General features: G+C 52.0%; 1 protein-coding gene across 1 annotated transcript in view; it reads left to right on the forward strand.

Annotated features, from left to right (window-relative positions):
- NTNG2 (netrin G2) overlaps window positions 1-27,974 on the forward strand; it is a 49,729-nt gene that overhangs the window by 14,440 nt on the left and 7,315 nt on the right. Inside the window, exons 3-7 of the mRNA XM_059486466.1 lie at window positions 7,772-8,415; window positions 19,915-20,087; window positions 21,748-21,774; window positions 23,613-23,789; window positions 26,785-26,853. Of these exons, the coding sequence (XP_059342449.1) occupies window positions 7,772-8,415; window positions 19,915-20,087; window positions 21,748-21,774; window positions 23,613-23,789; window positions 26,785-26,853 (1,090 nt within the window). The remainder of the gene's footprint in view (window positions 1-7,771; window positions 8,416-19,914; window positions 20,088-21,747; window positions 21,775-23,612; window positions 23,790-26,784; window positions 26,854-27,974) is intronic.

The following is a 27,974-nucleotide window of genomic DNA, read 5'->3' on the forward strand; positions in this document are numbered from 1 at the left end:
TGCTCCACAGCGAGGACATTAGCAGGGCAGGAGGGATCAGGTGCACATGGAGATTTTGCTGATCCCTTTGTTTTTTGCAGGATTTGGAGGAAATTTGATACCAGTTTCAGGACTCAGTTGCAGCACGAGGAAACGCGGGGACTTTGTGAACCTCATCTGCTGCCCTTTGAGCAGAAATTCAAAGGCAGAGTTGTGGGTGTCCTGAGGGAAGGAGAAGGGCCTTGGGTGTCCTGAGGGAAGCAGGAGAACCTTGGGTGTCCTGAGGGAAGCAGAAAGGCCTTGGGTGTCCTGAGGGAAGCAGAAGGGCCTTGAGTGTCCTGAGGGAAGCAGAAAGGCCTTGGGTGTCCCAAAGGAAGCAGAAGGGCCTTGGGGGTTCCAAGTTAAGCAGAAAGACCTTGGGGGTCCTGAGGGAAAGAGAAGGACCTTGAGTGTCCTGAGGGAAGCAGAAAAGCCTTGGGTGTCCCAAAGGAAGCAGAAGGGCCTTGGGGGTTCCAAGTTAAGCAGAAAGACCTTGGGGGTCCTGAGGGAAGCAGAAGGGCCTTGGATGTCCCAATGGAAGCAGAAGAACCTTGGGTGTCCCAGGTTAAGCAGAAGGGCCTTGGGTGTCCCAAGGGAAGCAGAAGGGCCTTGGGTGTCCCAGGTTAAGCAGAAGGACCTTGAGTGTCCTGAGGGAAGCAGAAGGGCCTTGGGTGTCCCCAGAGAAGCAGAAAGGCCTTGGGTGTCCCAAAGGAAGCAGAAGGGCCTTGGGGGTTCCAAGTTAAGCAGAAAGACCTTGGGGGTCCTGAGGGAAGCAGAAGGGCCTTGGGTGTCCCAATGGAAGCAGAAAGACCTTGGGTGTCCTGAGGGAAAGAGAAGGACCTTGAGTGTCCTGAGGGAAGCAGAAGGGCCTTGGGTGTCCCAAAGGAAGCAGAAAGGCCTTGGCTGTCCCAAGAGAAGCAGAAGAACCTTGGGATGCTCCTGAGAGCTCCTTAAGCATCACAGCTGGATGGGGTGGGGGCTACAGAGGGAATTGTCCCCTCCTGGGTGGAGGTGGAGGTTCACACCAAGGTTTCCTTGGTCACAAGCAGTCCCAGGAAGGAGGGAAGGAGGTTCCTGTGCTGTCACCTGCTTTTCCTGGCTCTGCAGACTCTTTGGGGTTCTATCAAACAGCCCCCAGTCCCAATTAGTGCCAGATCTTGCAGGAGAGCCTGGAGACACTCAAGGTCTGAGAGGTGTCTGGGTTTGAGAGCCAGTTCTTAGAGGGAAAAAAACCACTCCAGAAGAAAGTACCCAAGAGAAACCCACCCAACAGCACTGATCTTTGTGCTGAAGAAACGCTTTTAACTTTTTCCGCTTTAATAAAAATCTTCCTACAATGCACCAAGGATTTCCAATCCCCCTATCCCAACTAAAAAAACACACAGTTTTGTTTTCCAAAATTCATCCAAGTTGATGAGACCTTGTCATTACTCTTATTAGGAGACTGTAATTAAAAACAAGTAGTCCCAGGGTGCTCTAGGTTTTGGCAGAGGCCTTGGCTTAAACACAATTCCATCAAGCAGAAGAGATCCCCAAAAGCAGAGGAAGTCCAGGACTGTTCTCAAGACACCATTAAACAAATCACACCAGGTATGAGCTGTGCTTGAGCATCCTTGGCTGAGCAGAACAAACTCTCACATAATCTAATAGTTTTTCCTTGCTCAAATCTTGTTGGGTATTTTCCTCTTTAATATTATTATTATTATTATTATTATTGTTGTTGTTGTTATTGTTATTCACTGTGCAGCTAGTGGTTGCAATTGCTTTCCAGCTTCCCTTTGGCGTGGAGATCTAAAAGCTGCAGTCTTATTTCTGTGCAGCTTTCACCATTCACAACAGATGTCTAGTTTGTTTAAAATATTCAACAGCCTAATGATTAATCAAGAAATTGCACCTACAAAAATATATCATTTTCTGCTATGGAGCTTAAAAATTGTATTATCTGCTAGGAAAAAAACAAAACAAAACAAAAAAAAAACAAAAAAAAAGGAACTTTTGCTCTCATTAAGAGTCCTAAAAACCATCTGGGCTTTGTAAACTGAGGCCTTTTGTTGTGGCTGGTTTCCCCCCTTCCCAGCAAGGTGGGAGCAGCTTCTCTGCAGCATCCTGGATTCCTGTCATCCTGCTTCGTCAGACCAATATCTTGTTTCTTAAGAAATCCTCCTCAAGGAGCAAGTCTCTGCTGTCACCTTCAGAAAATCTCTTTTGCAGCATTTCTGCCCAGAACCGACTCCAGGCACCAAGAGGAGGCAAAACCCAGGGGCTGGGTCAGGAGGGACCAGGGCTGGGACACAATTCCAGCTGAAGGACTGGGCTCATGGGACCCTCTGAGTGCACTTGGAGCAGGGCAACCCCCAGTGTGCCCCCAGGCTGGGGATGAAGCACTGAAAGCAGCCCTACAAGGAGGATTCAGAGCCCCAGGATCTGGAGAGGGTCTACAGGAAAGATGGGGAGAGCTCTTTATTATGAATTGTAGTGTTAGGGCAAGGGAGAATGGCTTTAAGCTAAAAGAGAGCAGATTCAGATTAGCTGCAGGGAAGAAAACTTTTGTAAAGAGTGGGATAAAATAGTGGCATGGTAAAACCACAAAGGTGATGGATGTCTCATCTGTGGAAACATCCAAGGTCAGGCTGGAGGGGGCTTTTAGCAGCCTGACCTAGCAGATGTCCTTGCCCATGGCAGGGGGTTGGACCAGATGACCTTTAAAGGTCCCTTCCAACCCAAACCACTCTATGATTTGGCTCACAGAGGCACAACCTCACCATGATGCCATTTTTTAGGACACTGTGTCCTCAACGAGGCTCTCACTGTTTGTCCCCTGGAGATTTGCCCTTTTGGACTGAGCTGGGGCTAAGCAAGGCTGCAAAAACCCCAAAAGGTGCCCAACCAGAAGAGCTGGAGAGGCTGAAATCTGCAATGTTTAGTTGCTGTGAGGACACTCACGACTGATTTAATAGAGTGAGACTCAAAGTGAACTGGTTTATTTTAAGCTCACTGAGACCAAGTTTGCCTGGCTAATGCATCCTGACTTTTAGATTGAAGACTTAAATATCTCAAGACTTTGGACAGATTCTTTGGAGGACACAGAGCTTGGAGGAGGAAACCAGATTCAAAAATAATACCTGGAATTGTTTCAATAGTGCTATATCTGATCTTACCAGGACCAGGGGAGCAGCCAAAATGTGGCCATCTGTTTCCGCTCCCCCCTGCCCTCCTGGCTGACTCCAAACCACCCCCCAAGCAGAAAAGGCATCAAGCATCCCACAGAGGAAGGACAACTCAATAAACCTAACCCCAAAAAGGAACACTTCATTTTAGCAGAGGAAGCTGTAGTGGTGTGACTCACTCGGTGGCTTTTGAGGCTCTCCCCCACCTTGTCACTTGCAGGTTATTTTTGTGTTTGCTCTGTTACAACCAGGCACCTCTTGAGCTATTTGCCCCCTCCCCAGAGCATCAGGGTGGTTCAGGAGATCTTTGGAGGTGCTGCCTCCCAGGCTGGGATACACAGGAGCCAGCAGGGATTGTTGTGCACCTCCATTCCCTGGGATGAGCATATGGCAGTGTTTTCACTCCTCTGCTCCCTGCTACTGACCTGCCAGGACCCTCCCAGGGCCTGCCCTGTTCCTCCAGACAGAACATGGGGAGGGGGATCATGCTTGATCAGAGTCAGCTGCTCCCCTCACTGCTCCTGGGAAATCTGTCCCACCTCCCATCCCGGCCAGCCTTTTGTCTGAGTAATGTTCCCTTAAGTGTGGTTTCATCACAGAGCCCTTTGTTTGTTCAATTTGGCCACTCCAAAGAAAGATTTGGGAGACAGGAGCATCATCCACAGCCCTGGAGGTGGCCACTGTGGGCACAGCTCAAGGGGCAAAATCTCGGTGAGATTCATCTCACAGCAGCTCAAGGGGCAAATACTCAGTGAGATTCATCTCCCACCAGCTCAAGGGCTGTGCCTGCTGCACACAAGGACAGGAAGGCTCATGGCAAGAGCTCTCTTGCCAGGACAGCTCTGAGACACAAACTCTGCTCAGACAGAGCAGTAGGGCAGGTTTGTCAGGGAGTTTTCTGCTGCCATCCCAAGCCAACCCTCCACCTGCTGTACCCTCCTTCACACAAGTGACAGAAATGGACCTCTGGGATGGTCTTTTCAGGGCTGTCACATTAAGCCATCTGTATGGCCACATTGACAGGAGGACCATACTGCCACACAATATGTTGCCTCAGCACAGGAAACACACTCAGAGCCCCCAGCACTTCAGCTGAGGGGGATTTTTGTGCCTTTTCCCTCAGCCACCGCTGTAGAGCTGAGCTGAGAGGCAGCTCCATCCCCCAGCAGGAAGCTGTGTCTCATTAGCAGAGGTAAACAATTCCTCTGAACGTGACGAGTCAGGAGAGCATATTAAATATGTCAATATCTCAGGGTTTTTTAATCCCTACTCCAGAACAGCTTGCTGTGGCAGGAGAGAGCCCCCCAGCGTGGCTCAGAGCCCCAGCACAGCCCAGCTGGCATCTCCCCCTCTTTGAGGGGTTTGTGGGGTGCCCTCGCTTCTTAACCTCACCCACCCAAGCAAGCCTGAGCACTCCATTGATTTCCCTTGTTCAGTTATCACAGCTGCAAACAAACAAACAAAATAAATAAATAAATACATAAATAAGTAAATAATCCAACTATTTGATTTTAAAACACCAACCCAAGCACCCTTTTGTGAGTAACCTCCCTGCTGTAGGGTGGGCACTCAGCAGCTCCAGTCCCAGCCCTTCTTTCCAGCTCACACAGAGGTGACAACAGCCACACATGGCCCAAGCTGAGGCTGTGACAGGAGGAACAAACCCCAGCACAGCTTTTGCAGCTTCACTGCCACGCAGGGGTGTGTCAGAGCGAGATTGGGCTGAAAACACTTTGAGTTTTGACCTGTTTTCTCGTGTGCTGCTGTGCCTGGCAGCCTCACAAACACAACGTGTGCTGTGTTTACAGGAGTCCCCTGTGTCCCCAGGGCTGCCTCCCCTGCACAGGAGCCTGGCTCTCACCTACACATCAGCCACTCACTGCTCTGTTTTCCCCCCCGTGCTGACAGAGCAGCCTCCTGCCTTATTTACACTGTGCTGCTCACATGCTGCTGCAGACACAGAATTGCTCGTGTCCTCAGGAGTTTCTCAGGGCTCCTGGGTGCTGTGGCCTCCAGTGACTTTGCAAACAGTTGCTTGCCTTCAGTGCACATCTCTGAGCTCTGAGGAGGCACCAAAGGCCCATTTTACATACATGGAGTGGAGAAGCTCCTAGTAATTTCCAAGACTTTTGGTTGCCTGGCAGGAGGTGGCAAAGCCCAGATTTTCCAGAGCACTTTGTGTTACTCAGAAGTACCCACGTTCAAAGCACAGCCCCACTTTGAGAGCATCCTCTTGTACCAGCCAGATCCCCTCCTGTGCTGTGCCTGGCTGTGCCCAGGGCACCCTAAAAGCACTCACAGCACTCAGACTCCAGCAGTTCCCTGGGTCAAAGCCAGCCATGGACACAGGAGCAGTCTCATCCCACACCTGCAGCAACCAGACACACCCAGCCTGCTCTGATCCAGCCTGCAGTCAGTCACTTTTTGGAGCCTCCAGGTATCAGTATCAGCTCCTCACACCCTGGCACTGCAGGAAATCCCCAGGCCAGGCAGGAACACGCTGATCCCCCACACAGCACAGAGCACCCACAAACCAAAGCACAGCACCCAGCTCGGCCTTACCTTGAAAGCTGCTGTGCTCAGGAGAGCCAGACCTCACCTCCAGCAGGCTCCTCACCTCCAGCCAGCAGCTCTGAGCAGCCCCAGCTGCTTTATCACCTCCTCCTCCTCCTCTGCCAGGTGCCTCTGCCTTCCTGAGCAGGGTCCCAGAGCAGCAGAGCCCGCTGTCATACCAATCCCTCTCCCTCCCCAGTCCTTTGGATTTTGATTCTGAGAGGGAGGCAAAGTGACAGCAAAGAGATGCTTCATATGCAAAAACACGGATTTGCAGCATGTTGCAGAGTTTTTTGTGGTCTGTACCCAGCAGAACACAGCCCTACACAATCCCCAAGGCAGGGGTGAGCCACGTGCTCACTCCTGGGGGCCAGAGGCTGCAGGGCAGTGATGCTGGGCTTTGGCAAACATATGTGTGAGCAATAAATGCATTGGCACAGCTGCCCACCCCCAAAACTTCATCATGACCTTGACACTGTGTCCTAGTGCAGCTCAGGGTGTGGGCATGTGGAGGTTAAAGAGATCTTTTGTCCCTGCAAAACACACCAGCCTGGCTGTGTGGGCAAAATGGGATGGCTCACTGCTCAATGGAATTTCTCACTGCTCAGGCCTGGAGGCAGTGGACATTGTCACCTGGGTGGCATGAGCCATCCTTCCCACCCCATTCCCTCTGGGCAGGAGCACAAATCTCTGCTCTCTCTGCTGCTGCTCAGTTCTGTCCCAGCTTGGAGCTGGAGAAATTGGGTTTCCCTCCTCTAGCTGTGCTCAGAGGCACTGGGGGGATGGTGCCAGCATCAGGAGCCGTGAGAGGCAGGGTGTGCCTGGGGGATTGCAGCCATTCAGCTCCTCCAAGGCTGCAGGGATGAGCACAGCTTTCCTAGGCTTGTAAATCAGCCAAGCTTAACCCAGAGACCATCTCAGGGAAGGAGCTTTCTATGAAAATTGCCCCGTGCCAAATTGAAAAGCCCTTTCCCAAAGGGCCTTTCAGAGGAAACAACTCAGCCGTTCTTAGAGCTGAGGCAAAGCCACATCTTTCTGCCTTAAATTCGCTCTCAGAACCAGCATCCTCCAGAGCCCTGGCACCCTCCAGCCCAGCCCAGCAGTTAAGGCTTGACCCAGCAGCCCAACCAGGGCCCATGTGCCCACACTGCCCCCACACTGTGCCCAAGCTTTGCTTTCCTCTCAGGTGACCTGTTGCGCTGTGATGTCATGGTATGCCCCAGATACCCCGGGTTTCTCCCTGAAGATTCCTTGCCCAGGTGTGTCAGTCATCCCTCCTTTCCATACCCTGAGCCCTGCTGAGTGCTGTCTGTCAGTCCTGGCATTCCAGAAGGGCGTCGAGTGATTGGCAGGATTCAAAAGATTCCTTACACCCCTGGAGGGCATTGGGCCATCCAGGTGTCCTTTGTCCCTTAAGACTTCCTCTCCCATACCTGGTTGGTGGCTCTCTACCCCTTTCCTCCCCCTCTCCCTGGGTAAAAGGGCGAGCAAACCACATGGTTTGTGACTTCTGTTGGAGCTGGTGCTGCATTCAGAGCCCTGTGGGCCAGAATAAAGCTCTGGTCTCAAACCCTCCATCACAATTTACTCCTTTTCTTCACCATCGCCTTAAAGCTTCTCCAGCAGAGGGAAACCCAAGGAGCAGCCCCTGTTATGGTGGGAAGCTCCATCCCAGCACCACCAGAGCTCCTGCAGGCCTGGACTTGTCTCCACATGCCCAGCTGCAGCACCCAGCCAGCCAAAGGTGTCTCTGGGGTGGAACACCACACACCCAGCCAGCCAAAAGTGTCTGTGGGGTGAAACACCACACACCCAGCCAACCAAGGGTGTCTGTGGGGTGAAACACCACACACCCAGCCAACCAAGGGTGTCTGTGGGGTGAAACACCACACACCCAGCCAGCCAAAAGTGTCTGTGGGGTGAAACACCACAGTGCCACTATTTGGTCAAGCAGCAAGGGCCAGACAAGCTCAGGCACGTTCCATATACAATATTGGTAACTATTCCAACAATGACCATTGCTGTCATTCCAGGAGAACCCGTACCTGTGCAGCGACGAGTGCGACGCCTCCAACCCCGACCTGGCTCACCCGCCCAAGCTGATGTTCGACAGCGAGGACGAGGGCCTGGCCACCTACTGGCAGAGCGTGACCTGGCGCCGGTACCCGGAGCCCCTGCTGGCCAACATCACCCTGTCCTGGAACAAGAGCATCGAGCTCACCGACGACATCGTCATCACCTTCGAGTACGGGCGCCCCACCATCATGATGCTGGAGAAGTCTCTGGACAACGGGAGGACTTGGCACCCGTACCAGTATTATGCAGACGACTGCATGGAGGCCTTCAGCATGCCAGCAAGGAGGGTCCGGGACCTCTCCACCACCAGTGCCAACAGGGTCCTCTGCACCGAGGAGTATTCCCGCTGGGCGGGCTCCAAGAAGGAGAAGACCGTCCGCTTTGAGGTGCGGGATCGCTTCGCCATCTTCGCCGGCCCCGACCTCAAGAACATGGACAACCTGTACACGCGGCTGGAGAGCGCCAAAGGGCTCAAGGACTTCTTCACCGTCACCGACCTGCGCATGAGGCTGCTGAGACCCGCCCTGGGGGGCACCTACGTGCAGAGGGAGAACCTGTACAAGTATTTCTACGCCGTCTCCAACATCGAAGTCACCGGCAGGTAACGGCTGCTGGGTTTCTTTGGGCGTGGATCCTTGCTGGAAAACTGAGCCATCAGCGTTTCTGCTGACCCAGAGATATCCATTTCTCCCTCTAACACCCCTTCCCCCCGGGCAGGGCAGCAGATGTGTCCTTGCAGGGAACAGCAGGGGCACCTCCAAGGCTGTGTCCTCCTGCAGCTGTCCTCCTGAAGCTCCCTGGGATGTGCCTTGGATGGACTCTCAGGGTCTGAGCTCCCTCCAATCCCCTGTCCCAGCTGTGCAAACACAGCCAGCCTTTGCCCAGATGCCTCAGGGGTGATGCTGGTGGATATGGGGTGTGGAATGAGGCTCACCCCACTAAACTCCAGCTCCCTGCCAGTACAAGTAGGGTGGGTCATGCCCAGTCAGTCCTGCACACCCTGACCAGCCCCAGCCGTGGCAGATGAAGTTTGGGGTAAGGGTAAACCCCCTGACACATCTGGGGCAGAGGAAGCAGGAGGGGCTTTGTTTCTCCTGGGCTTTGTTTTTCATTTCTCTATACGATGCCATATGTTACATTATGACATCAACCGAAAAAGCAAAGTAAGGTGGAAAAGTGCCGAGATGGCTGATTTCCCATCCAGCTTGTGAGAGACTTACAGGAGAGAGGGGAAAATCTCCCCATCACCCACCCCATGCTAACAAGCATCACCACAGCGACAGAGGAGCCATTTGTATCAGTTCCAAACGGTTTGCTTCTGAGACTTGCAAGTAGAAATGTTTGCAGGTGCCACCGAGGCTGGCTTTGAACAGGCTCCAAGGGGAAGGAAGCTGCAGGGAGGGATGGGAGAGCCCTTTCCACCTGCCAGGGCAGGCAGGAGGCAGCAGTGAGGGTCTTTGTCACGGCGTGGTGCCTGTCTGGGATGAGCAGCTGTGGCTCTCAGCTGGGCTGGGGGCATTTTGGGGTACCCACCATGGGGATTGCTCAGGGAGAGCCCTGGGGGGCTCAGGCATGTGGGCAGAGGAGTAAGAGAGCACCTCCACATGTGTCTGGTCAATTAGGGCTCGAGTTTCATGTCAGTATTTGTGCAATGAGCTTTGGCTTCCAAGAACAGCACAGATAACCAAGGACTTGCTACTGCTCCCCCAGCACCCTGGGGATGCTTGATGCTTCAAAGAGTTAAAATACCCTTGGTGTCCCCTGAACACCTTCCCCGTCTGAGCCATTTACCTTTCCTCCTATCTTGGGCAGGAATTTGTTGGCTCAGTACTTTGGCCTTGAGGCCGTGCTGGTGGGATTCTCTCCAAACCAGCACCTTGCTCTCAGTTGTCCTCCTCCCCTCTCCCCAGCCCCCCGTCAGCTTTTTAATACCAAATTCAATACCATTTAATAGTGACAGGGCTTGGTTCAAGACAGAAAATCCCTAAAAATTCTGTGCAAAGAGACAGCTAGGGAAGGGGAGGAAAAACCCTTTCAAACGCACCCAGGGCTGGAGCAGCCGCAACCTCTACAAAATTCCACATCCACCCCGAGGGCAGCCGGGGGCGGGCACGGCCGGGCTGCCGGCGCCCCGTGCAAGCTGCAGTGCTGCTTTTCAGCCGCGTCCAAGGCGAGCCGGGCCGGGGTTTGTTGGCCGGTGCCCGGCGGGCGCTCCCGGCGCTGGCGCGGTGCCGCCCTGGCCGCCTGCCCGCGGCTGCTGCAGCGGCTCCGGCTCCGCTCCCCAAAACCCGCCCGGCCGCAGCCTCCCGGCGCACCCCGAGCTAATCCTGCAGGGCCGCCGCGAGGAGAGGGCTTTGCCTTGGCTGCGAGCTGGGAAAATGCTGAAATCTGCTTTTGTCAGCCCGAACTCCCCAGTTCTGAGCTACAGTAAGATGCTGCTTGCGCTGCTTCAGCTTGCTGGGCTGGTTCCCACGGGAGAGAGACACTCATCCTGGACGGAGAAGAGGTCAGTTCTGTCCTCTGCTGACTTTTCCATCCCCTATGGGCACAGGTGAGCAGCTGAGGAGCTGTGGATAAGTGGTGTATAAGATGGAGAAGCTCCCTGTGAATTAACTCTGCTCCTGTGATTATTCCAGTCCCAGCAAGCAGGTTTTTGCACTGAAAAGCAATCTAATTCCAGCTGTAAGCAAAGCCAGTTACAGTGCAGGGACTAAAACCAAATTAAATCTAGTGTATGGCTCAACAAGGGATGGGTTATTGAGGGGAAGAGAGGAGAAATCAATGTGAACCTGATAGGAGCACTGTGCAGGGAAGGGGGGAGGCAGGGTGGGCAGGGATGGGGATGGACACACACTGCCTCTTCCAGGACATGGTGGAGGAACAGCAGCAAAGTGCCTAGAAAAAACTGGGGTGGTGTTAGGGATGCACTACAGGGGGCATGGAAACAAGAGGGAAGATGATTGTGAAGAAATAAAGGGTCACACAGCCAGAAAATTCCACCTGGAGAGCAGAGTGAGCAGCCCCAGGGGCTGAAGGAGCTGTGCCTGGCCACAGTGTGGGGCACTGTGTTCCCTCTGTGCGTGGCATTGGGATTTTGGCAGTGCCCTCAGGATGATGAGGCACTTGGCAGCTCATTTCCAGCCGGAGTTCATGGTCAAGGGAAGAGAAAACACTTTGCCCTCAGAGCAGACCACGAGCCCAGGTGGTTTCCTGTGCTGCTGCCTTACCTGGTGGGTTCAGAGCTTTCTGTGATCCCCTCAGTCCATGTGCTCCTGGCCCCCATCCTTCATGCCTCAGCCTCACACCAAGGAAAACCCCTCACCACCATCTCCCAGAGCTTTTGGGAAAAGCAGAAAGAGAGCAAAGGACATGGGGACAAGGGGAAAGAGTTTTTCTGCCTTTCCTTGTCCTGTAGGCCAGAGGATCTGGTGAATCCTGGGGGTCACTGCTTCATTCCTGGCATGGGGACAGTGGCCTGCTCCCCCGGGGTCTCCTCTGCATCTCCTCAGCCAGGTCCATCTCTCTGTTCATGGCTGACAGTTTATTTTTGCTCTCTTTCTTCTCGGTATCTTTTTCTTTTCTTATTTTCCCCCCTCCCTTTCTTCTCCCATCCTGTCCCTATTGATCTGCAGAGTAACTGGAGATGCAGAAGAGTCAGGACAGGAATAGACACAAGCAAGCCCTTGCTCTGTGTGCTGTGTGTGTGCCAGGCAGGCTGGGCAAGGGAAGTGGAAGGACTTTTCCCCACAGATCTCTCTATTCACGGCTCAATTTTCTCCTCGGTGCAGCAGCGAGCTCAGGCACGGGTGAATGAGCTTTCCCTGGCTGCCAGGGCTGTGGTGAGAGCCACTGCTTGTGCTTCCATGGCACTCTGGGGTCTCTCTGGAGTAATTTCCTCCCCTTCAGAACGTCAGTCAGCGCCGTGCTCAGCAGGGCACGCTCCATCACGGAGACATTAATAAGCTGTAATTGAAGTTAATGTGCCATGGCCAGGACATGTGGATCCAGTTAGGAGAAATCAGATTGAGCAGAAGTGAATCAATTTTAGGCTGGTTATTAGGATTTCTCCCCTCTGTCCTGCCCCAGTGCGTGCACTGTCTGTCTGCCTGTCCATCCTGCTGGTGATGAGCAGTCCCTGGAGGAAGTCAGGAGGAGGAGGAGGAGCTCCATGGAACAGAGCCCCCTCTCAGGCTGTGCTCAGGCCAAAGAGGCACCAGCAAGATGAGGTTTCTAGTTTTGAAGTGGTATTTCCTTTCCTGACTTCACCAATTGTTCTTCTTAGGCTTTCCTTACACCAAAAAATTGAAGGGAAAAGGCCTTTTGTGTTCCCTGGCTTCTTTCCCTGGTGTGTTCTCAGTGCAGTCTCATGCATGGATGCTCTCCAGGAGGATTTTCTCTCCACATGACTTGGAGAGTTGGTGCTGGTGGAGCAGAACAGCTTTGGCCAGGCTGTTATCCTGGTGCCACAGCCAGGATCAGGCACTCCAGACCTGCAGGACCAAGGCCACCCCCAAAAGCACCTCCTGCAATGACAGGAGCTGGAAATGGTCAGTGGTACCCACATGCAGGGGATGCATTTTTCTGCATTTGTGGTGAGTTTTGAGATGTGATTGATGCCGCATTGCTGCTAAAGATGAATGAATTCCTGGTCACTGCCTCCCTCTCTCAATGAAGGAGCTCAGTGCATTCCCCCTGTGGCTGTGGCTCAGCTCAAACCAGGGGTGCCAGCACAAAGCACATCCTGGCTGCCCCTGAGCTGCTTTGCCCTGGCTGGGCATCCCTTCTTCTGGCTCTGTTGTGGGAGACCTTCCAGATGATCTTGACTTCTCCAGCAAAGCTGTCTTTAAATTGGAGAAAAGGTTTGGTCTGTGGAAGGGTCTCTTGCTGAGGGTCTCAGATTTTGTGTGGTGGCTGGTGAACATCTCTCCCTGAGGAGCAGGGTGGGACCTGCCCCAAAGGAGAACAGGCAGGACCTGGGGTGAATGATCTGTGAGAGCATTTTTGGGGCACCACTCCCAAATTAGCCACAGGCTCACCCAAACACGCCCCAAGAACAAGCCCAAACGCCCCTGCAGCCCTCAGCCCACACTTGGCAGCTTTGGGATGACCACAAAACCATGACAAGCACTGCCTGTGCCCGTCCCTGCTCCTTTCCCTGCAGCTCCTGGCAGACAGAACTGGGGTCCCAGGAGGCAGCAGCAGCATCCTCGTGTCAAGGACAGCCAGGTCTGTGCCAGCAGTGTTCCTGGGCCTGTCCTCTCCTCCATGCTGGGCAGCCCCAGAGCTGGATGGCTGAGCTTCCCTGGCATTCCTCCAGGCTGGAATTAGCTTGAGTTCCAGCAAAACCTTGCTCTTGGTCATATAGTTAAATTAAGTTAATGTGCAGCAACTGTTTGCTGGAGTCCTGCAAAGCTTTCGACTCCCACTGCAGCGAGGTGGGGAGGAAACTGTGAGTGGGAGGGAGAGAGGGAGAAACCCAGAGAGCTCCTCCCTCCCCCATACACTGCTGACACTTTGTCGATAGCCAGAGACTGATGCCCAAGGTCCTATTACCTGCTCCTGGCTCTGCTTTGTGAAGGGTTTTATTCCCCCTCCGATTTTGTTGCCGAGCTGTGTCCGGCCCTGAGCGGATAATAGAATTTCATCGATAGACTGAGAAGGTGATGTATGTTAAAGCACTTAATATAAAGAGACTTCTACAGGAGCCCAAATTCAATTTGGCCAATGAACTCAATTGCAAGCATTATTGCATTCCAGGAGAAAAACCAAGAGCATTTATACACATTACTCTGCAAATATTTATGTTCACATATCCATGTGATGTCCTCTTCACCCTTCCTCCCTTCAGCTGGCCGACCCCCTAATGGGGAACTTTGGTTTTGTGTTTGCTTTTTAAGGCAGCTCTGAATATAAATAATGTTCCACCAGTCAGCAGGATCTTGACAGCTGGTGAGTGTCAACTTATTTAAAATAAATAGCCTCTCGGATGGGAACAGCCAGCCAGCGTGCTCTCCACTTTGGCATCTTTTAAATTGTCTCATCTTTGTAACCCAAACCTCAAATCATTTCAGAGGGCAGTGAGGAGGGTTTCTTACTGCTGGGAGGACTCACCCGTCCCTACCACACAACCAAAAGTAAACACCCACAAGGAAAACAACCTGCTCACAACCCTCTGACCTAACTCAGGGTTTTTTCAATTCTTTGGCTCTGTACAAAGTAGTGAAAGCCAAAAGCTTCTCAGCCTGGTTCAAGCTGAAAAAACCAATATGTTAAAATAGCTTTTCCTCTCCTTCAGCCCTGGACCACAGGCTCAGGGAAGCTCCCAGCCCTGCTCCTGGGACGAGCCACCATTGCCATCTTCATCCCTGGAGCCCTGCTCCAGGACTAGCAACAGCAAACCCCTGCCAGAGTGATCTCCCAGCAAGGCAAATCCTGATATAACTGCTCTCCACAAAGGGACTGTGCTTCTTCCATGGCCCAGCCATTAGAAGCTATTTTTACCTGCTTCCACACGCACAGATGGGCCAGAAACAATCCAAGCTCAGCACCCGTTATGCTTTGCCCAAAAGATTTGCTCCCAGCTTTTGCTGAGCTGCCAAAAGAGTTGAAAAGAGCAGGTAGAGGTGGGTAAGTGATGGCTGGGCTTGCTGTGAGCAGCGCTGGGGATGACAATAGAGAGATGGAGAAGAGTTATTCATGTTTCCCCGAGAGCCCAGATCAGTTGAAACATCCTTTTCCTTGGGGACAGCGGGGAAAGAGCTCCCTTCAAACACATCGTCCCGTGAGACTCATTAAAGGCTCATCAATTACAGTGAGAGCAAACAATTCAGGGGAAAGCAGCTCTGAGAAGCCTTCCTCCGGCCCGCAGTCATTAGCGCCTCTCCGAGCAGAAAGGGAGCAGGGGGGCAAAGCCAAGCCCAGGGCAGGGAAAAGCAGGGGTGTGATGGTTTGGAACCCTGCAGGATGGGACCTGCAGTGTCCAGAGCATCCCTGTGGCCTGCAGAGCACCCCGGTGGAGAGGAGCGTGCAGGGGAGATGGTGACCTTCTGCTGCTCCATGTCTGGGGTTTTTGAGGAGCTCAGGGCAGTCAGTGCTGTCCCACGGGAGCTGGGCAAGAGGCACAAGGAGATGGAGCAGCTCTCTAGGTCCTCACCCAGCAGTTCCATCAGCAGTGTCACTGCATCAGGTCTAAGGGGGTGCCAACACCCCAATGTCACGGGCATGTTCTCTGAAAAATCCTTTCCTTGGGATTTTTTCACCTGAGAAGCTAAAAATGTAAACCAAAATGTAAACAATAGTTATCTGCTGCTATAAAATGCAACAATTTTTTATTAACTCATGTTGTTTCTAATTAATGGCCAATCACAGTCAGCTGGCTCAGACTCTCTGTCTGAGCCACAAGACTTTATCATTCTTTTTTTTTCTATTCTTAGCCAGCCTTCTGATGAAATCCTTTTTTCTATTCTTTTAGTATAGTTTTAATATAATATATATCTTAAAATAATAAATCAAGCCTTCTAAAACACAAAGTCAGATCCTCATCCTCAGACCCCTGTAAACACAAAGCTGCCCCATCCCTGCAGGAAGGCAGAGGGATGAGGAGATGCTCTTTGCCTTTCTCTGCCTCATTTCCCTGCTCTGCAAGTGGGGCTGAGGACAGAAAAGGGGTTTTGAAACAAGTAAGAATCCTTGGAAGGAAAACAAAGGGCTGGGATGGCTTTTTAAAATTACTTCAAAAGTCATTATTAATGAAAGCTCAGGAAAAGGGGCTGTTTTCTCACTCCCAGCACAGAGGGAGGTTTGCTGCAGGTTTGCTGCACTCACCTCCTTCCTATGTGTGGGCATCTCCTTCCCTCACACGTGGGCTTGGCACCAGACACCTCTCCAGCAGCTCACTGCTGTGACCTCCAGGATGCTGACATGGAGAATTGCAGAAAAGTGTTCTTTATGGCTGAAAAAAAAAAAAAAGAAAAAAAAAGAAAAAAAAAAAAAAAAGAAAAGAAGAAAGGGGAAAAAAGGAAACTTTACAGGAAAGTTTTCTCAGTACTCTGTGATGTTCCCTCGTGGAGGCATTGGCAGCATCAGAACCACACTGCACCACTCTGAGGAGAGCTGGATGACCTGCACTAAAATAAACTCACAAATACCCCTCTGTGCAAGCTGTAACATCCTGGGGCACACATTGCTCTGACCACTCCTGCTGGGAGCAGTGTGAGCCAGGTTTTGCCGCATGCCAAGTGCAGGGTGTCACCTCCTGCCAGCCTGGGCCAGGGTGGGCGTCCCTGGTGCCCGAGGGTGCTGTGGCTCCTGCTGGGGCTGCTCCCCACCAGTGCTGACTGCCAGCACAGCCCTGACCCACGAGCCAGGGAGCAGAAACACTCCCAGATCTCCTCCAGAGCCAGAGAGACCATATTGCAAGCAGCACTTTGCTGGAGCAGCCCCGGGGCTGGAGCAGGGCCATGGCTCCCTTCTGCAGGACACAGAGCAGGTGTCTGCCCCGCTGCTGATTTTTAAGCCTCATTGCTAAGCAGCTCCTAACCTTTCCCTTCATCCTCTCCTTCCTGCCGTGGCTGGGCGCCGAGGAGGATGAGCAGGAGGAGCAGCTCCCACCCAGGGGACTGGGCTAATGCCATCCACTCCAGCCTCCACCAGCTGAGCCTTGGCTGGGGAAAGGCAGGCACAGACCATTGTCCTTGGGCTGTGGGCCCAGAGGAGGAGGCACAGGAGCCTGAGGAAGGGGTTGAAGCTGATCCACTGAGCCTGAGCTGCAGAATACACAAACCTCTGCCCAAAATGGGGCTGGCTGGGGGTGCTCAGCTGTTCACCATTAAATAATGCAGCCTGATTGATTGGGCTGAAAAGTGCTGTGCTGTGGGGTCAGCCTGCTGGGGTTACGGCTCCCTGCTTAGATTGATGATCCTCAAAGGTCAAATTCAGAAAGCAATTCCCTGGTAAAATTGATCCCTCAGAAAACAAAACTTTTGCACAGTGGCAAAGGGCCTAGCAGTGAGAAAAATCAGTGACCCAGGCACAGGCAGGCAAGGTGAACACTGCCTCTGCTTCCTATTGACTCAATTTTCCTTGTTTACACCAATTAGGGAGTGAGGGTCTCCCCTGGGAAGAGCAGTGCTCTATCACAGCTGGCTGGGGGACATCCATGAGCTCCCTCCTTGTCCCATCCCGCTGGGCAGGAGGGAGCTGGGCTGGCCTAGGAACTGGTGCTGGGTCCCCAGCCCTCCCCAGCAGCAAGGGAGCAGTGTGTGTGGAGGGCCAGACCTTTCTGACCCTCCTGTGTGTGCAGGAGCAGACCTTTGTGACCCTCCTGCACCCTCCTATGCCTCAGCAAGGCCAGGTCCCACTGTGGAGAGGAGGATTTGTAGCTGGAGCCAAATAAATGCTGAATGAGTCTCACCCTCCTGCCCCGGGAGCCAGAAACACCCCAAAATGTCTGCTTGGCTCCTGCCAGGAGCAAGGATGTGCCACACGTGATTGAGGTTGGTTGAGGCTGCTTCAGGCCACCTTGGGGACCAGCTGGTGGCCACCCAGGGCTGATGTCCCCTCTGTGACTGGTCTGTGACTCACAGGGTCAAACACTGGAGCCAAGCACCACCCTGCAGCTCATCCCAAGCTTCAGGGAAAACAGGGGCTGTGACAGTCCCTTCCATCCTTGCACCCACTCCTCTGGGGCTGCTAAACCCCCCTGGGATGCTGAGGCTGTGCCCTGGAGCTGCCCCATCCCCTCACCCCATCAGAGCAGGAGGGAGGAGAGCTGCAGCTGCCAGAGCTGTTACCCCATTCAGGCAGGGCCCAGAGCAGCAGTGGGGAGGCTCTGACCTGCTTTAACCTGCTTTACCACTCTATCCCTGCCTGCTTTGCTCTGTCTGCTGCTTCTGAAGCGAGAGAAGGAGGCCAGGCTGTGTGTGGACACTGAATAATTCAGAGGCAGCTCCACAGCACCCCGGGGCTGGGCAGTGCCTGTGCCACAGCTCAGCCCAAGCCCTTCCTCAGCAGAGCCAGAGGGGACCTGCAGCATGTGAAATGCAGCATCCTCGTGGCTGGAGGCACCGGCCAAAGCCACCTCCTTGCCCTGTTTGTGTGCTGGTGGCTCAGTCCCAGAGCAGCAGGGCTGTTGGTGCTGTCAGCCGTGACGCTGCATCTCCACAAAGTGCAGCATGCTGAGCCTGCCTCTGCTCCCTGAGCCACGTTTTCTCCTTCCCTCCCTCTTCCAGGCTGCAGAATTCCCTCCCCTGCTTGGTCAGATGCAGGGCAGGGTTGTAAGACGGGGAGAGATTGTTCATCCAGCTTATGCTGAGCCTCTGAGCGGGGTTTGCTAGAATTAAGGACAGGGAGGGGAGGGAGGGGAAAGAAAGAAATCATACATGAGGTCAGTTTATCCAGCCATGCGTGAGGAGAGCACGGCAAAGGCGGCCTCAGGGGGTCAGGCAGGTGCCTGGGGAGATTCTGGGGGGCTCCAGGGGAGAGGGGAGAGGCTCCAGGAGTGAGGGGAATGCACAGCACCAGACTCACAGCTCCAGCCTAATCCAGGCTGTTTATCCCAGTGCAGACAGAGCACAAGGAGCAGCAGACCATGTTTCCTGTTTCATTCCCTCAGCTCTGCATCTCCTGAGCCCTGTAAAAGGAAGTGCTGCCCCATCAGACTTCCCCACCCCTGCACAGAAGGCACAGCATTACTGTTGTCTAATGCTTCTGCTTCTGAGAGTGTAAATTATTGCACAAAGCAGGGCAAACCATCAGGCTGGGCTAGGGATGGGCTGTCTGGAATGAAATGAGATGTTTTGGTCCCCAAAGTCTCTGTCTGATGGCCTCAGCTCGGGCCCAGGAGTCACCAGAGCCATGTGTGAGTTATGGGCTCAGGCTCTGCGCTCTGCACAAGTCACCTCCGGAGCCTGAGCAACAGGAATTATTGTGCACAGAGATAATTATTCCCTGCATACTGCACTACAGCTCATTAAAAGTTTCTTAATGTTTGCAAATTGCTGAATAGCGTTTTTAGTTGTTGCCTTCTCTGGTGAGGGGGGGAGTGGCTGGTGGATGCTGGTGGTGGCTTGTTGTCTGTGTTATTTTGGTCACAGCAGGCTGGGACTGTGCTGTGTGGAGGGTTTGTGCTGGGCAGCCTCACATCATGGGAGAAAATGTGCACAGAAAATGCTGCTGGCTCTGGCACAGTGCACAGGGGGCAAGGGCTGAGTGCCACCAGGGCTAGCCCAGCTCCTCCATTGTTGAAGTGAGGGGGAGAACGACCATCCTATAATGCATCGAACTCCAAATTTATTGATCGATCAGTCACTTTAAATAACAGTGTTAATTAACTTCATGCATATTCCAAAATACAGCTTTATGATAGGCTAACAGAGAAAACTCTAACCACTCCTTTTGTTTTACAATACCGTTGATTGTTTACATCAAACAAAATCAGTGTTCTCACTGTGATACGAACGGTTCCCAAAACTTCCATAACTGTTCCCAGGGTGCCATCTTTTCCCAGAGAGGATGTTACCTTTGTTATGGGAAGACTGCCTGAGAACTTTATTGTTTATACAAGGATGCCTGAGAGAGACTAATTGTTTATAGAAGTCAGGCTGGAAACTGCTTTGAAACTGCTTCACAGCTACCTGTTACTTTTCTCTCAGCTGCATGGCTTCGTGGCCTTTTTCTTTAAGCCATGCCTGAACTAAACTCCCGACACTCCATCCAAAGCCAGAGATGCCTTCAAGTCAAAACCTCCATCTGAGGTCATTACCCAGATTCCTGTAACAGCCTGACATGTGGGGGACTCCTTCCTGGTGTCTCAGCTGCAGATGTTGACTTGCCATCAAGCACTCTGTGCTCCTCAGCCAGATAGTGGGAGTGGAATGTCTCATCCTGGACAACAGGCTGCAGATCTGCCCGGGGTGAGGAGGTGGACACTGAACCCCAGCACCAGATACCAGGGGTACACTGCTGAGTTCAGTGAGAAAATCCTGCCGGAGCAGCAGGGAAGGGGTGCCCAGCCTGGCCTCAGCACATTTCCAGCACTAGGCTGGAGGCAAGCAGGAGCAGCAGCAACACCTGACAGCTTTTCCCTGTCTTCTTCCTCCAGGTGTAAATGCAACCTCCACGCCAACCTGTGCACCTTCAAAGAGGGCAGCCTGCAGTGCGAGTGTGAGCACAACACCACGGGCCAGGACTGTGGCAAGTGCAAGAAGAACTTTCGCTCCAGGTCCTGGCGAGCAGGCTCCTACCTGCCTCTCCCCAACGGGTCCCCCAATGCATGTGAGTAACCTGCAGCCCTGCCCTGGGCTGCACCCCACCCACAGAGGGTCCCCAATGCATGTGAATAACCTGCAGGAGCCAGCCCTGCCCTGCCCTGCCCTGCACCACACCCACAGAGGGGAGCAGGAACTCATTTTGTCCTTCTCCAGCTCGAATCAGGGCAGGATGCTCAGCTTTCTAAAGGGAAATGGGTTTTTACTCTGTCTTGGTACACACAGAACTGAAAGGATCTGGTGGATGCAGAGGTGATGTGCTGGCTGCTGGATGTGGAGTGGTGAATCTAATGATGGTCAAGAGCAGGGATGATGACCTTAGGCTGAGATATAACCACAGCTTCAGGGCAATGCCAATTGTTGTCCTGTGACAAAGGCGTTATTGAGCACTCTGGGCAGGCTCTGCTCAGCTGCAGGAGTGCTGGCTGCTCTCTGGATCCTGTCTGTACTTGCTGGTGTCCCCTGCACAGCCCCAGCCTCCTCCACTTGCTGCAGGAACACGGCTCTGACAGCGGTGGCAGCACACAAACGAGATGCAGGATGCATTCCCACCAGGAACTGGGGCAGGAGGCACCACAGATGGGCAGGTTCCTCCTGGGCTCCTGTCCACTCCACATTAGCAAACTTGTTTAAATGTCACCAAGCCACAGCGGCCACTCCAGCCTTTCAAGTAGCAGCTTTGAGCATTACCAAAGAGAATCTTTTCTCTCCCTCCCCCCAAATTTTTTGAAAGATTTATGTGCTTTAGGATGATCAAAGCTGAAATTCAGGCTCCGAAGGCCGTGACAGGAATGTTTTGTGTGTGCCAGGGCTGGTAGACGAGCAGGTTCTTTGAAAGGGAGTGAGCTTGTCAGCTCCCACCAAGCGGCTGCATTGCTTCAAAGGAGCCTGGGAGAGTTTCTGGTGCTGACAGGCACAGACATGCTGTTCTCTCTCTTTCCCCCCCCTCCATTCCTTGTGTCTCTTCCTATTTCCCTTTTTCCTCTGCTCTTCCTTCTCCCATTCATGTCTCTTCCCATCTGTCATTCAGTCTTCCTCATCCCCACCCAACTCTCTCTGCTGCTTCCTCCTCCCCACATCAGCATCCTCTTCCTCTGCCCCAGCTCTGCTCTTGCTAGCCCTGCCTCTTCCATCACTGTGCTTTATATTCCCTCAGAGCTGAGACTTTCCATGATTCATCCACGTGTAACAGCAGGGAAGCCCTTGGATGTGTTTAAAACCAGACTGGATGTGGCACTCAGTGCCATGGTTTAGGTGTTGGCTCATAGGTTGGACTAGATGATCTTAAAGGTCCTTTTCAGCCTAGTTCATCCTGTGATTCTGTGATTGTTCAGACCCTAAAGCCTGTCCTTAGTGCTCCTGTGTGCTTGTCCTTTGCTGGGCTGTCACAGCAGCCCAAGGAAATGGTTAACAGCAAACCCCACCAGCAAGGACCACGCTGGTTTTCCTTCCCCAGGTGAAAGGCTTGAGATGCCAGGAGCCCAGACAGCGTTGTCTGGCTGTTTCTGTGCTCTGACAAAAGCAGCTTTTAAGCTGTAGCAGCAAACTGATGTGCCTGTGAGCAAGCCCCCACTAATTAGCTGCTGCTCAGTCCCATGGTGTGTGTCTGTGTGATCTTCTGATGGTGTCCTGCTTCCAGTGACTGGGCTTCCTCTTGTTTTTTGCAGGTGCAGCTGCAGGCTCAGCCTTTGGCAGTAAGTAAAACCCTGACTGAAATGCTGGCATTTAACACCTCGGTGCATGATCCTTGTGGATGTCACTTGGAAAAAAAATATGGTTATTTTCTATCCATTATCATTTTCCAGGCAATAAGTCTTCCCTAATTGTGCCTCATTTTCTGTCTTGTCAAAGAGTCTTATATTTTCTTCCTCTGACTTCAGCAGCCTCATTTTGCCTCTTCCTCTGGCGTGGTTTCCCCCCATGAGGTTCGTTAGTATGGCAGCTGCAAAGGAAATAAAAAAAAGACTCTTCAAAATCACCAGTGCTGCCTGTGAAGTCCCCCCTTAGCCCCCCAGTGCTGCAGAATTCTGCTCTGAGAAGGAGCTGGGTGTGAATTATTTGGTGTAGAACCCAGTCTGGGTCACCTTGGGCTATCAATAAAAAAGCATCTAGAGTGAGTGTACATCTGTATGTACACGTGTATGCATATGAACAAATGTCTGTGAGGTGTCAGCAGCAAAGGCAGAGCTCAGCAGGGATTTCTGCTGCAAGATTGATGGCAGGAGAGTGCTCCTTATTTAAGAAAGCTGGAGGTAGTTTGATATCAAAGAGCCTGGAGTTTTGGGTAAGCAGAAGCCTGGGTTTGAGTGTTGTGGCGCAGAGTGCCCCTCCAGAAGAAACAAATCAGGGAGCTGAATGAATAATGAGTTCTTTGGTTTGCAGGCAAGTGGGAAGAATTGGAGGAGGAATCGTGCCAGGGAAATGCAAATGCAATTAAGAAAAATGCACCTAATAGAAAAGTGGAGGACAGGTTTTCTGGGTTAATGAACCATATTTAGATTTTTAGCAGTTAATTGCTTGAAATTTTCAAATAAAAATTAAAGGTCTCCCTTAAGTAATTTAGGATTTTTAAGAATAAATGTTTCAACAGCTCAAAATATTATTCACCTTTGTCTTCAAAAACATTTTGATAACTTTTTTCCCTCTCATTTACAAAGCTTGGCATCCTCAGCACTACTTTTGTTTCCCTGGAAGCCAGGAGGGTGCTGGGAGTGATGTGCAGGAGGAGGACAGGAGGGATTTATGTCCAAGGCCAGTTAAGGAGAGATTATTTAGCCCACATAGGAGACTAGAAGTGACCTAAATTAAGTATTTAAACTAGCTCAGGGCTATTATGAAATTAAGCACGATAATCTGCATGAAGCAGTGGGACAAACAAGGACAGGAGGGCAGCAGGTGTAAGTTAAGCAGGAATTTGTGTCCCAGTGTTATTTTAGTCAGGTTGTTGTGGGGAGCTTTGGGGTGGGATCACTCCTGGCTCCTCGGGGGCTCTGCTGACCCCCAACCACCCCAAAATCTGAAGGGTTCCACTGGAAACAAGGGTGCCAATGGTCCTGGTCGGCTTTGAGGGTGGCAGGTAATTTGGGGAGGGGTGGCAGCAGAGAATGGAGCTCAGCTGGGCATGTGGGCAGTGGGCAGTGGGAGCACAGCCTGGCCCGGGGGCTCCCTGGCACCTCCCACCCGCTCCTCACCCCATCCCTGCCCAGAGGTGCCTTCATCTCCCCCTTTCAGCTTAATTGGCAATTAGTTTATGATGGAGCTGTAAGTATTTAAGCCAATATCTGTACCAGGAGAGTAAGCTGATACAGCCCCAGGCTGCAGCCCCTGCTCACACACACACACACACACACACACACACGCCCTGGCTGCGGAGCCTCATCGAGCGGCATCGCCTTAATCCTGCCGGTGCCCCAGTTGTGACCACGCTGAGAAATCTGTCACCAGGCCAGCAGCAGTCTCACTGTGTGCAGGCTGGCATGGAAACCCAGCACCCACCCATAAGTGCCTCCCAACTCTTCTCTTTGCTTGTCAGCGTACGAGCGGCCGCAGCGAGTAAACACCGCAAAAACCACCACGGCTAAAACCACCACTGCAAAAACCACCACGGCAAAAACCACCACTGCAAAAACCACCACCACCACCTCAACCACCACCACAGCCACCACCACCACCAGCAGCACCCCCCTACCAGCCACCACCACCCAGCCAGGTGGGTGCCGTGCTCCCTGCCCTGCTCAGGACCAGGACTCTGCTCCTCGTTCAGCTGCTGTGCTGGTGGCCGTGGGTCTCTGCTCTGTAGGATGATAAAAGGACATGGATAAAAATCACCCTGGCTTGGTGCACCTTCCACCAGGCAGCCCTGGTTTGCTGTTGTCTCTGGCACAGCTGCTCTCCCAGCTCCGTGACAAGCAGGGCAGGAAGGAAATGAAGAGTTTTTTGATCCATAATAAATTTAAACCATATATTTTTCTGTAAGGAGAGGGGAATTGTACCCCATTCTGCTCTATCCCTGACATCCTGCCTCTTGCCATCAGACTGAGAGCAGCCTACAGGTTTTTCTTTGTCCTTGCTGGTTGTCCCAATATTGCACCAAATCCCTGTGGCCAAACCCATGGATGTACTGCAGGTGCAGTTTTCCTGTTGCAGAATTCCAGCATTCCCCAAGTGGCTGCTGTCCAAGCAGGGCTGGAGCTCACCCACGTGCCAGAAACATCCTTTCCTAATTTCTGAAATCTCCCAGTGGAGAAAAACTTTTGTCCTTTTTCTGGGGGTTCCTCCTTCCCTCCTCCCCTGAACAAGGAGACAGCAGTTTCTCCTTGTCTTTTGGAAATGAGCAGATAAAACTTAACAGCAGGACATTTTTTTAAGCTGTTCATGGGGGAATTAGACACGCATTCCTCCCTTTGCCATGCTTTCAGGGCCTGATATTTCCCAGGAGGACGTTTTACACCCACAGCATGTTAGTAACAGTCTGTCTGGGGGAGCTGCCAGAAGCCAGTCAAAGGGATGAGGAAGCTTGATTGCATGTTTATGCAAATATAGATATATTCATGGAAGTACCCTGCTTGAGGAGTTAATCAGGGAGCTGAGGGTTTAGGTCCAGCTTCCATGGAGTTGGAGTGACCCTGGAAAAAGATTGCAGAGCTCAGCTCCGTTAGGAAGAGCTCCTTTCCCAGATCCACCTGTGCAGGAGGAGGTGAGCATGGAGCTCACCCATCCCCAGCAGGGCCAGCTGATCACATCCACATCCACACAATGCACTTGGGCTGATCTGATTTTTATCCATGCTGACCTGTAGTGACATTTTAGGGCTATCTTTTGCTGTGTTCGTGTGGGTAGCTGCTTGGTGTGTCTCTTATATGATTTGCAGTGTTCTGCCTTTGTGGCACCTCTGGCACAGGCAGGACAGTGTCTCTGGGGAGTTGGGGTGCTGGGGGTAACCTCTCCTGCCAGGCTGCTCTGAGGGACCTGAGAGACATCACAGAGTTTATTCCTTCTCCAAAACAGGCTTCCTGGGCAGAGAAAATGTTTTCCTACTGCTTTCATTAACTGATGGCAAGGGACAAAATTAATGAATTGCAGCCCAGCTGCCAGGTTGTTGGCTTGATACAGCCAGGCCTGAGTTCCTCGCTCCTCACCCCATCCAGATCCCCATCTGTGCTTCTGCAGAGCCAGTCCCACCCCAGGATGATGACCTGGAGGGGCTGCTCCACAAAAGAGGGCAGCCAGGGCCACCAGCAGCTCAAGGACCTGCTCTTACCTGGGCACCATGAGGGGCTTGATGCCAAAGTCCATTCTGTGCCCCTGACCAGCAACAGGCAATCAAGGCACAGCTTAATTCTGATCTGCTTTTGGCCAGAGATGTTCCTCCTCCTCCATGAAAAACAGAAAGTATTTCTTTAAAACCATGGCATTCCCAAGGGCCTGCAGATCTAATTCACCTGGGCCCCAAGGGAAACACTTTGTGGGAGAGGTGACCCCTTGAACTCCTGGTAGGGCACGTTTGCAGGAGCTGACCCCCAAGCAGGGTCAGAATCCCAAAGTGAAATCCTCTGTTGTACACCTCCTTCTGGATTTTAGGAGCTTTAAAATCCCTCCTTGTTCTAAAGCCAGACAGGGTCAGAACCCCAAAGTGAGATTCTCTGTTGTACCCCCCCTTCTGGATTTTAGGAGCTTTAAAATCCCTCCTTGTTCTAAAGCCAGATATGGTCAGAACCCCAAAGTGAGATCCTCTGTTGTACCCTCCTTCTGAATTTTAGGAGCTTTAAAATCCCTCCTTGTTCTAAAGCCAGACAGGGTCAGAACCCCAAAGTGAGGTACTCTGTTGTACCCCCCTTCTGGATTTTAGGGGCTTTAAAATCCCTCCTTGCTCTAAAGCCAGACAGGGTCAGAACCCCAAAGTGAGATTCTCTGTTGTACCCCCCCTTCTGGATTTTAGGAGCTTTAAAATCCCTCCTTGCTCTAAAGCCAGACAGGGTCAGAACCCCAAAGTGAGATTCTCTGTTGTACCCCCCCTTCTGGATTTTAGGAGCTTTAAAATCCCTCCTTGTTCTAAAGCCAGATATGGTCAGAACCCCAAAGTGAGATCCTCTGTTGTACCCTCCTTCTGAATTTTAGGAGCTTTAAAATCCCTCCTTGTTCTAAAGCCAGACAGGGTCAGAACCCCAAAGTGAGGTACTCTGTTGTACCCCCCTTCTGGATTTTAGGGGCTTTAAAATCCCTCCTTGCTCTAAAGCCAGACAGGGTCAGAACCCCAAAGTGAGATTCTCTGTTGTACCCCCCCTTCTGGATTTTAGGAGCTTTAAAATCCCTCCTTGCTCTAAAGCCAGACAGGGTCAGAACCCCAAAGTGAGATTCTCTGTTGTACCCCCCCTTCTGGATTTTAGGAGCTTTAAAATCCCTCCTTGCTCTAAAGCCAGACAGGGTCAGAACCCCAAAGTGAGATTCTCTGTTGTACCCCCCCTTCTGGATTTTAGGAGCTTTAAAATCCCTCCTTGCTCTAAAGCCAGACAGGGTCAGAACCCCAAACTGAGATTCTCTGTTGTACCCCCCCTTCTGGATTTTAGGAGCTTTAAAATCCCTCCTTGCTCTAAAGCCAGCCATTTAAACCAGTCCTGCCATCCCATCCCTGCGCTGCTCCACCCTCTAACTGACACACTGTCTTCTGCCCTCTGAGTTTCTCAATTTCTGCTTCCCACCATAAGCAAGCATCATCAGACCAGCCTCTGAGTTTGCTGCCTCAGTGCCCGTGACAGAGCCACAGAACAACCCAGGTATTTGAAGGCAGCAAACCCTGCGTGTTTTTCCCTTCTCCTCCGCACGGCAGTGGGTGCAGCTCGGCAGGAGCGGCGTGGCACGTAGGCTCAGAGGAGTAGATTAGATTTGGGTTGTCTCTGGGTTGCATGGAGCTGCTAGACATCTGCTTCCTTTGGCTGCTCGTGGTGTTTTCGTGGTCAAGGTGGAGCTGTGGTCGTGCTGTAGGATGTAGGATGCTTTCTGTGCCATACAGGGGGGACAGGGAGGAGATCATGGGCAAGGCATGGGGTCTGCAGGCAGGGGAAGCTGCCAAAGTGGGTAGAAGGAAGAGAAATCACAGGGTTACCCTTAGGAGGATGAATTAAGTGCAATTCTCCTTTGCCTTCTGCAGTTCTGTTATTTCAAAGCCTTCCTTGAAGCCTGTCAACTTCTTCCTTGCCATTTGTTACATTTTTTTCCCATGTTCAAAATAAGCAAAAAAAACCCCACCAAAAACCCCAAGTTTTTCCTTTTTAATTTTTTTTTTCCTGTTTCAATTTTCCTCCCTGTGGTTCATGGCAGTCTCAGCAGTGCCAGTTCACCTCTGGGAAAAACAGGACCAGCCTGAGCCCTTCTGAATTTTAGAAGCTTTAAAATCTGAGCGTCTGGGTGGTCACAAAGAAATTGAGCATGGACAGCCTGGCTTTGGGGAGGTCCTGCAGGAAAGGGATCCCTGAGAAGGATTTTCCAGGCTGCTCCCCCACTCCTCCAGTGCTGTTTGCCCCAGTGGTTTTTGCTATGAAATGTGACTTCTTGGTTCAATTTATTCCACTTCCTCAGAAGGCCACCAAGAACAGCAATTTCCATCAGAGCTGCCCCTCGTTCCCCATTTTTATGAAGTGGGTCTGGGGCAAAATGTGTCTCTCTCCCCCTCTCAAAATGTAAAACTGTCCATTATGGCCCAGAGCTACAAAGGGAAAGGTTCTCAGGATAATGAGCATTAATAATTTTCTTGGCTCTGTAAATGCATTTGAGTGGAGGTGTATGTGAATGACTAAAAAGCAAAATGCCTCCAGGGCTGTTTTTTATTGTGACTCTAATTAAACCCTTGCCAATTTGCACAGGGATTTTTTCATATTCTCTTTAACACTGTATTAAT

The sequence above is a fragment of the Ammospiza nelsoni genome, chromosome 20, assembly GCF_027579445.1.
Source record: "Ammospiza nelsoni isolate bAmmNel1 chromosome 20, bAmmNel1.pri, whole genome shotgun sequence".
Lineage (NCBI taxonomy): Eukaryota > Metazoa > Chordata > Aves > Passeriformes > Passerellidae > Ammospiza > Ammospiza nelsoni.